This window comes from Ostrinia nubilalis, chromosome 4 (genome assembly GCF_963855985.1).
Source record: "Ostrinia nubilalis chromosome 4, ilOstNubi1.1, whole genome shotgun sequence".
Taxonomy (NCBI): domain Eukaryota; kingdom Metazoa; phylum Arthropoda; class Insecta; order Lepidoptera; family Crambidae; genus Ostrinia; species Ostrinia nubilalis.
In genome coordinates this window covers 14,507,847-14,521,758 of record NC_087091.1, presented here as the reverse complement: position 1 = coordinate 14,521,758, position 13,912 = coordinate 14,507,847, and the positions used below count along the sequence as shown (strand labels likewise).

The window sequence follows — 13,912 nt, the reverse complement described above, 5'->3', positions numbered from 1 at the left end:
ATGGGCACAAAATATTTGAACGTCGATATCTTGAAAACTACTTTACAAAAACGAGTCCCTTATCCAAATATATGTTATTGGGTGTACCTATTTTCATATGAGTGTATGTTACAAACCTAAAATTGAATTTGAAATTTGTCCATATGAATCAGCCGAAGAATGCGATTTCGAAGAAGTGCCCTTAGCTCCTAATAGACCGTCCACGACACATTTTTTGCTACCTTATACTAATTTATTTAATTAACTAAGTAAGTACATAATTAATTTCACTAGCAACTTCTCAAAAAGTGTACCTAAGTTGTGACCTAAGTACAATGATATTATATAAAAACAAAAGCAGATATGTTATAAGCGCTCGCGCTGTGAATACTCAAATACGTCCCAATTGGGACGTCTTGTGTTTAGTCTTCGTGTGGCCTGCGTCGTGCGCAATCGCGTGCGTACCACACCGTAAGTTCCTGTGTTCTTACCAAAATAAATAAAAAATGCCATCGTGTGTGTTTCGAAAGTGTACCAATTATGACTCTAAAGTAAACAAAATACAAGGGATCTCTTACCACATGTGATTATGCAAAATTATTTAGTATTTATATTTTCAATTATTAATGCAAACAATCAAGACGCCATGCGCCATGTTCAAGTTAAGAAAGAGAAAGCGATCTTGTTTTGACGTTAGAGCGATAAGGATGCGTGCGCTGCGGACATAGATTAGTTAGTGCAGAATCGTTAAAACTATAGCTATCTCTTTCATTTGCGTGCTATTTCGTATCTTTTGTTTCACTTATCAGTTACATTTGTCAATGTGTGCAATTTGGAATAGCTCGGCACGGATTAAAATCGTAATTTCTATGAACGTAACATATCTATAGTTCTATAATATCATTGCCTAAGTATGTCAAAGTAGAACATTAATGAATTTAATGTTTATAAAAAGACGATACCAAAAACTAAAACTCAGTTCGCGTGGAACGGAACGCGGGCAGAAAACGCGCGAAACCCTCCTACGCGGGCCTTTCAAAATCGCCACATTCACAAGTTGCAAGTTGCGTTCCATTCCATAGCGAGAACAGTCGCGCACCTTTCGCCGCACGTGCCTCGCAGAAAAAAAACACGTTCGAAATTTAAAAATTCAAATTGTGCCAAAGTTCGAAAAGAGGTTGTGTTGTGTGAAACAAAATGGTTCGCAAAATTAGTGGGCTCCTGTGTTGTCTCTGCGTTTTCGGCATCTCATTGAGTGATAGCGCCATATCAGCTGATAGCGTAAGTCATAGACTATAACCACTATACTTAGAATAAAAAAAAAACTCTTACCTAGAAAACAAATGAAAAGCTTTACGAAGTCCGAATTTAAATAATAATTTCCGAGATAAAACCTCTATTGTTTTTTTTTTTCTATTTTAATTGAGTAAAAAAGGTCGTATCGTATACCAAGGACGATCGAACTTAAAATGTAGCTCCGATACATTAGAAACTTAGTAATCGCAGACGTCAAAACTGCTTTGCTCTAGTTTCTAGCCTTGAATGCGATATCTTGTCAGACAGGATTACATACATTGTGTTGTTAGGTCCGTATCTCTAATCTATAAATTAGAATGTTACCTAATATTTTAATTCTTGATAATCTGATCGATTTTATTTATTGAAAACAACAGTACAAAAGCCGAAGTTAATGCCTTATGGTATTCTCTACTACTCTATCTTATTAGGAGTATTTATTAAATAGTGTAGGCGGTACCTGTTGTATTTCGTATCATTAAATCTGGTATAGGTACATTCTATTACCACATCTGAATGACCAAATACTTACTTACCATTTTGTTAACTTAATTCACTGTAGCAATTTTCCTCTATGAGTATTATAATAAGGTCATATAAACAGAACCTTATTTCTATTAACTAGTACTTCTTGTTACATTAATACAAACTGAATTACCTACTTAGCATGTATTCAAGGAAGTATACAAAATAATAAACAATGTTCGTAAGTTGTATGTAAATTCATAATCTTAATGAAGGTTGTATACTTGCATAAATGACAGTATTTTCATTGCAAGGTTGTATCATAAATAGTTTAACAACAATATTTAAAACAGGTCTTTAAATAGGACACAAGTAATGCCTTGTCCAATATTTTGTTTATCAAGGATTTGAACTCTATAAGGACCTTTCAAGTCTTTTTTTCCTGAAAATTTCACAAAGAACATTTTCATGTCAAATGTAGTCAAGATGAGACCACGTGGTTCGCACTGTCTATATGAGATCTAATGTAGAGCCAAAAGCTTCTAAATAACTCTACCAGTGTAGTTTTAAAGTGGTATTTTCATACTAAACTTCACTTTAAAATAGTGTTCAACTAGGGTGTAACTTAGCAAACTCTACACCTTAAAATATGTGGCTTGGCCATTTAGCTAACAATTACAGTCATGGGTGTAAGGTAAAAAAGTTTTTTCAGTAGGTTTCAGTCATATCTTCTACACAATAATAATTTTAAGAAGCTCTGTGCATATCAATGATGACTAATGTACAATGACAGTACAGCAGACTAATATGGGATGTATTAGGCTGCTGTGTAATTTCTGTTGTAATATCGTCCCTATTACAACCCTCATAAGATGTCACAAAGATTAGTTTGACATGCGGTTGTCTGTGCTATAGTCTGCTATACAACTATACCACGTTACTGTGTCACCTTATGGCGAACCGAGCATTGACCATGACGCTCGATATTTTATCACCGACAAGGAGATAATTGATTGTGTAATATGTTGCGAGTAATCGAGAGCAGACAAAAATGTGAACTTAAACAAGTACGAATAAGTGCAAGCTGTGGTCGAGTACGAAAATACAAAGCCTCGTATATTTACATTGACATAATAAAAGCCTACTTATCTACTTTAGGTATGATACACTTAACTTTGGTACCAATTTTGCATGCATATTAAGTACGTACGCACTTAATAAACTTAAAGATTTGGCTAGTATTTGCAAATATTAGACGTGATCATCTTCATTGAAACAAACTATAAATAAATCAAGCATGATTTTATCCAGAAATACTTGTTTGTAAAAGCCAGTTACGATTTACCTTACGTAACAATTGTTTATACTCACTTTTCGTGTACATGTCTATTAATCCCACATTTACAAGACTTATTGCAATAATGAGTTCATTCGTCCGTTTCATTTATAAGTTTTACGATCAATTTAAATTTTAAATACAATAAGTAGTACCTACAACAAATTAAAATTCAACTAGGTACAATAAAATAAATAGTAGCTGTTGTTTGTTGCCAATTTTTTTAATCTTTCACAATGATCTCGCTTTCATTGAGCTTGAAGAAATAAATATTGTGCATTTCACCACCCCTGACCAAAGACGATCTAAATTCAAACGTAACCCTTTAATTAGTTTGTGCAACGCTAAATGCAGGTGTCGTCAACAATTGGTGCGTAAGAGAAAGCCGCGCTTGCGCATCGCTATGGGTTATCTTCGTCACGGTTCACACACTCGATGGTGTATGCTTTCTATTTCCATGCATTTTCCAAGCTTTCTTTATGATGGGAAAATTCTGAGATATTGTTTTGACGTCGAAGCGAACTAAGTGGGTTAGTGTTACTTTGGAATGAAATAACATCCAGTACCAGGTGCCCATTACATACTTCTGTAAAATTAGGGTACAACAAAACCATGAAAATAGCTTTAACTAACTTGATGCATAAAATAGAGTTGTATGTAGTTGTCAAGCATGTGCCTTAAAAAGTTTTTTGATCTCCTTAAAAATATTAGATGATTATATTAAACGTAAGAACTGTCAAATACCAAACATGTTTTTCAGCTATTTCATAAATTATGAAAATGATAACTAGCGGGTAGGTTGCAATAAATGAGGTCACTACTCCGATGTCAGACTTTTTGAGTCTGTCACTTTGGTTGGACAAACATAAATTATGAAAGCCTGTAAAATCCTAACTGTAAACTGGATAAACTGAAATCAATATCAAAAACAGCGAAATTAGGCAATAATTTGCGATAACTTATTGTTGCATAAAGTTCGACAGTTATGCAAAGATATTATTATAAGGTCTGTGGCGAATGCCACTCTGGCATGAACCGAGTATTCATAATCGATGCTACGTAATAGATAATTGGGCCGTGGCAGACGCGACGGAAGGTTTAGCACCCCTGACGTAATGTAAATGGCTGGTTTAACTAAATGATGTGGTATGCCACATGATAGTCTTGGGTTAATTAAGTGATGATATAAGAAGTGGGGAAAAAAGATGTTTATAATTCTTTATTATTCCCACATTAAAATAATCGTGTTTAGTACTTAGTACTACAATGTGTTTCTGTAATTGGCTTTTGTGACATTTCTACACATGTACGAGTACACAATTTAATTTGTGTAAATATGTATGTAACGTACAGTTACTGTTATTTTTTGTAATTAAAAAAAGACAAACCTTTTTAGTTACTTTTTTGAGTACCAATCAGTTTGCTTTCTAATCGTTTCTTCTCATATTTTTATCCTTGCATTTATAAAGGTCATAATAGTCCGTCTAAATCTTCAGCAGACGCATAAACCAAAATCCTATTTTCTTTTAAAACCGCGTTAAAACACTACCCACAGCGCGCTAACGTCACATACATCCTACACACGGCCATATAGAGCGGTAGCAAGGCTGCGCCTACGCAGTAACTCAATTAGGAGCGATCTCCCAAATGCCTTATGTCGACATGACTCAAGTAAGCCGTATTTTGCGAATATTTTTAAAACATGTGACTGAAGATGTTATAAAACTAAATATACACTCGGCATCAAATAAATCGCACCTCCCGCGACAAGCACTTATCAAACGTATGCATCCCCACTTCCCACCAACATTGGTACCATTTGAAAGCCTAGTTCTAAGCTTCATTTCATTAAAGGAAAGGTTTTTACCCCAAAAATGTGTCTTTACAAGGATCCAGAGTCACTTCTTCAAAAAATAGGTAGTTACGCTATAGCCATTTTTTATGACTATAAAACTGTTAAGTTGGGATTAATCGCTGTCCATCTGTTAAAGAGGACACGTGAAATCTTTATTTGGTTTTATAACCATAAAAATTGGTCTAATTGATCCCAGAGGTGAGCCCAAAGTGAGGTGTATTTTCAAGTCACATTTATGGTATATGTTAATCATTTATTTAGAAATGAAATGTATTTTTCTTTAAGGATATTTATTGGGCTTTCAAATAACACTAATATTGTTGGGGTACCATGATTGTGTCAGAAGAAAATCTTTAAAGTTCGCGTCGCGGAAGGTGCGGTTTATTTGATGTTGAGTGTAGTTTGCTAAGATTGATAAATTCTTATACAAAATAAGTCTCTGATAAGTTTCAAGTATTTTCATTATTGATAAAAATACTAGCTGTTTTAATGTACTTTTAGATTCGTCATCATTTAACAGACGCATTCTCAAAGCGACAACAAAGCAAGCCCAGTTCATTCCAAATGGTATTAATAGCACATCAAGCTAGCCAGTGAATCTTATGGCCTTTTTTGAAAAAAATTTAAAGCAAGTTATGTATTGTCGACTTTACATAGGTAGAGATGGGCTCCATCATAAACGAGTAATTATAAAATTTACACAGTATCCAGCACCTAGTTACTTGTCCTCAGATTTAGTACATTATACCATGTATACCTAAACAGTACCCTACTATCACAACGCTTTCCGCTGTCTGTCCCTATGTATGCTTAGATATTGAAAACTACGCAACGGATTCACGGATCAACGGCGGGTCGCTAGTAAAATATTTAATTAATTTATAAAGTATTACAAGTCATTTGATAAATATTCGCCAAGTTTTTTCCATCACAACCTCTTCACGTATGACCAGCTCCCAGAAACCAGAGCGAGGTCTCCTGTCGACCATATCAAGCTGACCCTGCGCAGTGTTTAAGATAAAATCGACTGCTTTGTATTCAAACTGGCTCAAACAACGATAGGCGAATAGAGCTGTATTAGTCATCTACAAAGGGACTAAACGCTTGACTTGAGTCATCTAAATGACTGAATGACTGACTGACATAGTGATCTATCAACGCACAGCCCAAACCACTAGACCAGGCATGGCGAACCTTTATGTATCAACGTGCCATTTTTCCGAAAAAAATGTTTGATGTAGTCTTACGTGCCATCAAATATCACCTAATGCTATCAATGAGGGGTATAGTACAAGTGGCGCCACTGGCGAGTGACAGTAGGACCTTACTCTACAGTAGCATTAACCGATGAGGGCAAATACGATAGCCCTTATTTACTTTTTATTTCATAGTGAATTTTGTGATAGGTGGGGCGTGCCATCAATGGCACGCGTGCCATTGGCTCGCCATCCCTGCACTAGACGGATCGGGCTTAAATTTGGCATGCAGGTAGATGTTATGACGTAGGCATCCGCTAAGAAAGGATTTTACGAAACTCCACCCCTAAAATGGGATCCGAAGTCGCGGGCGGCCACTAGTGTAGGTATATGTTTGTTTCTGCCTGCGTTTGTCACAAGTTTATTTTCTCTAACAACATTCATAAAATAGCTTGATTCCTTGATTGATTGGTGTTGTCATCTATTAGTAATAGATGACAACGAACAAAGTAATAGACTATTACTAGCTCTATAGGTAGATTTAGATTTTAAAAATACTTCCTACCCGTGATCCAGGTCCTTTTGCACTGAACACATTATGTGAACATTCATAACCTTAAGCCTTGACAAAATAAGCGTTGATAGAGTTAGATGCCGTGTAAGTATTAGTTTCCATTTGAAGGACCTAAAATACTGTATCTAGGTACTTTTTTTTAAGAATAATTAGCATTTGTAAAAGCAAATTACTAATAATCCCCATAACTCCTTGTAGTAAGCTAAATATGCTTGTATTACAACAAGTGGGTTCATCACAATAGTCGACTTTATTTGGACGAAGAATCATCTTAACTTTGAGGTCAACAAATTATATCTAATGCGTTGAAGTCTTTTGTTTGAATAGCATTTTTAAGTTGATAAATAACTAAATTGAGGCATCAGTAACTTGAAAGTGCACTTATTGTTCAATGTTACGTAAGCTCAATAGATAAGATAACCATTTTGTTAAAAAGTATGTACGATAGGAAGTGTATAGGCACTACAATGTTGTCATTTTATTCACTTCACGTACTTGTGTAGGTAACTATTTATTTACAATCGATGTAATAATGTTTATTTTATTTCTATGTATGTATTGTAGCAGCGCATATTTGGCATATTTTATTTTTGTATAGTATTAAATAATAAAATACTTCAAATTAGTAATTTTGTAGTAATTTATTAACAAGTTTTAATTCAATAATGTATATCAAGTTATATTTCAATAAATAGGCGTTGAAACAGTAAAATAATATTTGAATGTTTATTATAACTTGATATTTAATCGATTTACTCCTGAATTCGATATGATTGGTAGTAAACATGAATGCCAATACCAATCGGCTGTGGTTAGCTAAAAATTCAATGTCATAAGTGAATGGACGTCGTGGGCGAATGCTTCGTACGAGTATGAGTAAAATGGACCAATAGCTGCAGTGGACATTAAGTTTTAGTATGTAAAAATCTTTATAACATAACATACAGGGTGGCCAAAACAGTGAGGTCTAAAAGAAAAATTTAGATTCCTTACATCAAGGTGTACCTAAATCACCCCCATGTTTATGATACGATTGTGCTTAGTTTAGGAGACAGAGTTAATTTTGTGATATTTTAAAATTTTATGACCTAGTAGGCTTTAAACATTTTTATCTTTTTTTTGGGTTGACTTTTATCAGATTTCTTTTTTTCGGCAGATTTGTTATTAATTGCAGATGTTTGAAAAAAATAATCACCTTCCTATCTTTGATACAAGATACAAAAGTTTTGCTAGAAACATTAAAATTATGCTTTTATCAGAACATTATCAAATTTTCAACTTCAAAGTTTAGGTAAAAAAAAGAAATTCCATAGGTCCAAAACCATTTTAAAAACTGCGCCGTTTCCTGAACATTCATAATAATACAAAAAAACATGTACTTAATGGGCCACTATTTCCTGTAATCGGTCCACTAAAGTTGTAAGTCGGAGATTCCGTTACATGTTTTTGACTTCCTTAGAGTGAATTAATATTGGGAATCCTCTAAGTTTACATTACGTAGAACAGATTTAGAGCAGTAACTGGACAGAACATGTTTTTATTCTCAACGAGGAAGCTCTTGCCCTTCATCACACCTGGTGGAAACTGATGATTAGGCTGAAGGTGGAAGGGAACTTCAACTACAAAGGAACTATGGCTTCCTACCTCCAAATTATGGAACACATTGTTATTTTAAGTAAGTTTTAATGAACATAAACCAAATATCCCTCCTTCTTCTCACTGTAGTAGGTATTTCAAGGGTAATAGTAAAATGTAACAACTGCCTCTGTCTTCAAGTGGTAAGAGGTAAGCTTCAGAGGTCCCGGGTTTGATTCCCAGTGGAGGTGAAATTTTCTGATCGGTTTGGTTGGTGGTAGGGTTTGATCTAAGTCTGCCTGGCTAGCAACTCTATTTTCCTAAGTCTGTCACTATAACAATAATGTTAAAAGCATTACTGTATTCCGGCATTTGGAGGTAGGAAGCCATAGTTCCTCTGTAGTTGAAGTTTCCTTCCACCTTCAGCCTAATCATCAGTTTCCACCAGGTGTGATGAAGGGCAAGACCTTCTTCGTTGAAAACAAAAACATGTTCAGTCCAGTTACTGCTCTAAATCTGTTCTACGTAATGTAAACTTAGAGGATTCCCAATATTAATTCACTCTAAGAAAGTCAAAAACATGTAACGGAATCTCCGACTTACCGCTTTAGTGGACCGATTACAGGAAATAGTGGCCCATTAAGTACATGTTTTTTTGTATTATTATGAATGTTCAGGAAACGGCGCAGTTTTTAAAATGGTTTTGGACCTATGGAAGTTCTTTTTTTTACTTAAACTTTTAAGTTGAAAATTTGATAGTGTTCTGATACAAGCATTATGTTAATGTTTCTAGCAAAATTTTTGTATCTTGAATCAAAGATAGGAAGGTGATTATTTTTTTCAAACATCTGCAATTAATAACAAATCTGTCGAAAAAAAGAAATCTGAAAAAAGTCAACCAAAAAAAAAGATAAAAATGTTTAAAGCCTACTAGGTCACAAAATTTTAAAATATCACAAAATTAACTCTATCTCCTAAACTAAGCACAATCGTATTATATACATGGGGGTGATTTAGGTACACCTTGATGTAAGGAATCTAAATTTTTCTTTTAGACCTCACTGTTTTGGCCACCCTGTATATTTTTCTTTGTTTTACAGCTAGTAGAAAACATAATCATCTTCGTTTTACCGCCAGTAGCGCCATCGGGATTGCCCTCCTATCGAATTTGTGAACACAAGTTGGCGCTACTCTCTTAGCCATTTAAGGAACCTACCTGGTGAGCAAAGGTGATATACTTCTCCTATAAAATTGTATATGTACTCGAGTTGGCGTTTCTCTCTTAGCCATTAGTAAGGAACTTTACTCGCCAGTGGCGCTACCTGATCAGCATAATGAGATAGTCCTCCTATCAAAGTTGTATACTTGAGTTGGCGCCACTGTCTTAGCCCCTATCAAGCACCTTATTCGTTTGTGGCGCTAACGAGTACGCAGACGCACAAATGAGATAGTCCTCCTATCAAAGTTGTATACTTGAGTTGGCGCCATTTTTTTAGCCATTAGTAAGGAATTAATCGTCAGTGGCGCTATTTGATCAGCACAAATGAGACAGTCCTCCTATCAAAGTTGTATACTTGAGTTGGCGCCACTGTCCTAGCCACTAGCAAACACCTTATTCGCTAGTGGCGCTAACTAGTCAGCACAAATGAGATAGTCCGTCTATAAGAATTGTACACTTGAGTTGGCGCCACTGTTTCAGCCATTAGTAAGGAATTAATCGTCAGTGGCGCTATTTGATCAGCACAAATGAGATAGTCCTCCTATCAATTTGTACACTTGAGTTGGCGTCACTATCTTAGCCACTAGCGAGTAACTTATTGTATTAGGACCTTATTCGCCAGTAGCGCCAACTGGTGAACACAAACACGATCATTTTGTTCACATAAACAAGTCAACAAACGTGTTAGGTTAATTTACTGGCAAATGAACTATTCCACGCTAAGTTTATTATAGAGTACATCATAGTTCACACAGTCGCGGTGCGTTGGACCACTTAGTTATATAACCAGTGGTATTGCGCGTGTTACCATAGTTGCCAAAGCGTCCTAGGCTAGACGCAAACGTAGACGTTGCACGTTAAAACTGTTTATTTTTTAAGCTAAAAAGCTGACAGTTAAGTTTTATTTACATGAAGGAACATTTAACGCCAGTATAAAAATATTACTATGAGGTCTCACAGTGCGCGTGAACGTACAGAGTGACACACGAACCAATGACAGAGCTCTATTCAACGCTGTGCGTTAGATTTGTTGCTTCACATAAGCAAGCATCGTTTGTGAATACGTAAAATAGCTTTATCTTTACTTTAACATTGCTAAAATGCTAATGTTAAAGTAAAGATAAAGCTATTTTTTATTTAATGCTAGAAAAAGACAACTATGATAGTGTTTGTAAATTAAATTTCTACATAGATAATTTAATTACACTTTTATTGACACATGTGCGCCGAGCCTTAGGTCTGCAAAACAGTAGTAACCAGCCAATTTAGTATGGTCGGTCGATCGTTGAGTAATTTTTAGCTGTAAATAGAAATGGTAGTGTTGGACACGGTTGCGACGACTGGAATCCTGTCGTAGTAATAAAACGCAATATTGGATGGACGCTATTTCACGCAATAATACATAATTAAGCTATAACAAAGCAGTTGATATAACCAATTGGTAAATCATCAATTATAAGAAACGCTTGTTTCGCTCTATGGCTCTCTTTTCTCTGCACTATCCATAAAAACGATCGTTTGAATTTTCTCCGTAATAAAAATAAGTAACGCAGATCTCGAGTACCTTTCTGTACTTTTTCCATGTCAATCATATTCATGGTCCTTCGAGCCGGACATACTTTTCATGATTTGTCAAAATAGGATACCAGAACCTTTGCAAATAGGTCATAAAATCCTATCACCTTTAATCATCACTGGTCTGAAAGGTACCAAACAGTTGACAGTTACACTGTTCACTTCTGTAGCTCAATACGAAAATTATAGTTTCTGAATAGCCACTAAATTATAAACATTTCCTGCAGGTTAATTCCCATCAATATTCAGGAAGACCATTGTCGGTACCAACAACGGGTCCTGATTATGAAAGCGTTCCTCCTGTAATAAACACTAGGAATGGACACTTCTGTCGCGTTCCATCGAGCTTGTTACTGTGATTATGGTCCAAACAATATTCAATATTGCCTATGCATTATTATGCTAAGTGTTTAGATGTTAAGGGCTTTAGTGAATATGGCTCTGTAGGAGAAATGGTGAAGGAATTACAAGAAGAAATAATATTCATTAATTCATTTTAGATGTAGTAGAGTTTTTTATTTTCTGAGATGTTTTTCGAGTATTTTATTGATTGATACATATAGGGTGTCCCAAAAAGAGAGACTAATATGTAGATGACCATCAGTAAGTATGTCAAAGATATGATTTATTTTCATGTTTTTTTTTAAATCCCCAATTGCGAGTCTATCTCTTGTCTTGTGATGCTGCGTGTACAAATGAGCAGATATTTTTCAAGACGAGTAAGAAAAAGAATAACAACATCTGCTCATGTCAAAAATATCTGGGACACCTTGTATTTAATGACCTGTTTGCATATTGCACTCTAAACTCTGAGTGACCTGCATAATTTCAGACAACACTATTAAAAAAATATGGCCAAATTCATATGAGAGTGCATAAAGTGAAGTTGATTTCACACATGCTCTACTTTGGATTTCTGACCGTTGCTTAAACCCGGTCCAGGGTTCGATGTCGACATGGTGTAGTAACAACATTAGTTACACATATCACCACCAAATAGGTCTAGGTCGAGTATATTTTGAAAAGTTGTTTCAACATTGTTTTATGGAATTGGCTAACGATTATTTTATTTACGGCTGATTACAATCAAATCTACCATATTGCAGATGAAATACAAATTGAATAAATATAAAATACTTGCTAAATATCGTAGTCAACTTTATTACTGAAAAAGCTTACAAAATTAAACTCAGTATTGGTTGACAAGACAGTAACACATAAATTCAAATAGTTCAATACATAAGCCCTTTCCAGGGCACTTATACACGAACACGTCCCAAATACAAATATAAATAAAATAAAATAAAATAAATATAGCTTGCCCTACCACCACTTCGGGACAACATAAATGGGCTGGATGCAAAGGTTTATGTAACTAAAGCTTAGTTACAACAATACATTGTAGAACTAAGCTTTGGTTAAGCTTTGTGTTTTCACAATGACAATGTTTTTGAAAGCTACGTTCTATTCTAGGAAATAGTGAGTCAATTGTCCAGCATTTTCCCTTTTCACTTTTCCCCACAAACACGCAATATTTCTCTTGTAAATCTGCGTATTGTCAAAGAACAATATACCTTGTTGACCCTTCCGTCATCCGTGTCCAACCTCTCATGACTGCGTACAAATTGTTACCTACTTTTAGTAGTATTGATGATTTGTTTTGAATAATTATTTGTTTCTCTGTCTTTGCTGTTTTTACGAGTTCTCAATGCACTCATTGACTGCTCACCCATTCATTGATTCATGCCCACGGGCAGAAGAGATTTTAGGCGTTTTTAACTTTGATTTCAAAAAGTTTAAATTGCATTTTACTACAATTACTTATGTCAATACGATTTTCGAATTTAATAAAACTGAAGATTTCTACATCTAAAAACTAATTATGTACATTTGCTATTAGATCAACTAGACATTAACTTACTGGATTAAACTGGACATATAAACATGTTTTTAATCATTTTGTTTCAGGAACAAAGATGCAAGAATCCGCCCACAGCGCCACAGAAGATAGAAAGAGTCATCACACTATGTCAAGATGAAATCAAAGTTTCCATTTTGCGAGGTGAGCTCTTATAAAAGTTTCGTTATTAAACTTTGATTCCATAGAATTTAATTTAATGTCATAACATCACGTGCCAGTTTCCCACTTAGCAAAGCTTTTTTATGATAAAAAAGCGTTAATAGCACATAAAGCCGGTGAAATGTTGTGTTACTAATATTATTTTAATGTTACATATCTGTAACGTAGCAATTAATGTAATTAACATCTTAATCGGCTTACCCGCGAGAAAGTCGGCTGCGTTTCAATGTCGCGAACCAGTTCTAAACTGCCTCACCTCTACTTGTTGTTATTTGGAGTACGAAGGAACTTTTGATTTCATTTTAATCTCGAACGCAACAGCATAGTATACAAGCAAATCCTTTAGCGCAGTGCAAAAAAGACAGTGCATCTTTTTTCAAGCACGAAGACCTTATGATTAATTTCTTAATGTGCCTTGTTTTAATTTCGCCAATTCAACCACATTCAGATGTCCTGATCAATCTATCTGATTATTTCATCATCAACTTGCTTCAAATACACAGTGGGTTGACGTTACTTTAATCTGACATTTACTTGCAGAACTGGCTCCTTAATTCTAGAACTAGCAATAACTCAACAAGACATATCCTCAACTTTTGCAAGATTATAACACTGTTACAGTCACCAGCACATAAAACTAAACATTTCTATTGCAAAATAACATCTATTACAACCGTATAAGAGCTTAGCTAAAATGTAAACCGCGACCAATCTCATCAAATGACACCGATTATGGAAAACCAATCGGGCGGAATGAATGCA

General features: G+C 35.0%; 1 protein-coding gene across 1 annotated transcript in view; it reads left to right on the top strand.

The window, feature by feature from the left end:
* Window positions 1-1,023: 1,023 nt before the first annotated feature.
* Window positions 1,024-13,912, top strand: part of LOC135071228 (general odorant-binding protein 70) — a 29,408-nt gene continuing 16,519 nt past the window's right edge. The window contains exons 1-2 of the mRNA XM_063965011.1: window positions 1,024-1,260; window positions 13,039-13,132. Of these exons, the coding sequence (XP_063821081.1) occupies window positions 1,177-1,260; window positions 13,039-13,132 (178 nt within the window). The 5' untranslated portion in view covers window positions 1,024-1,176. The remainder of the gene's footprint in view (window positions 1,261-13,038; window positions 13,133-13,912) is intronic.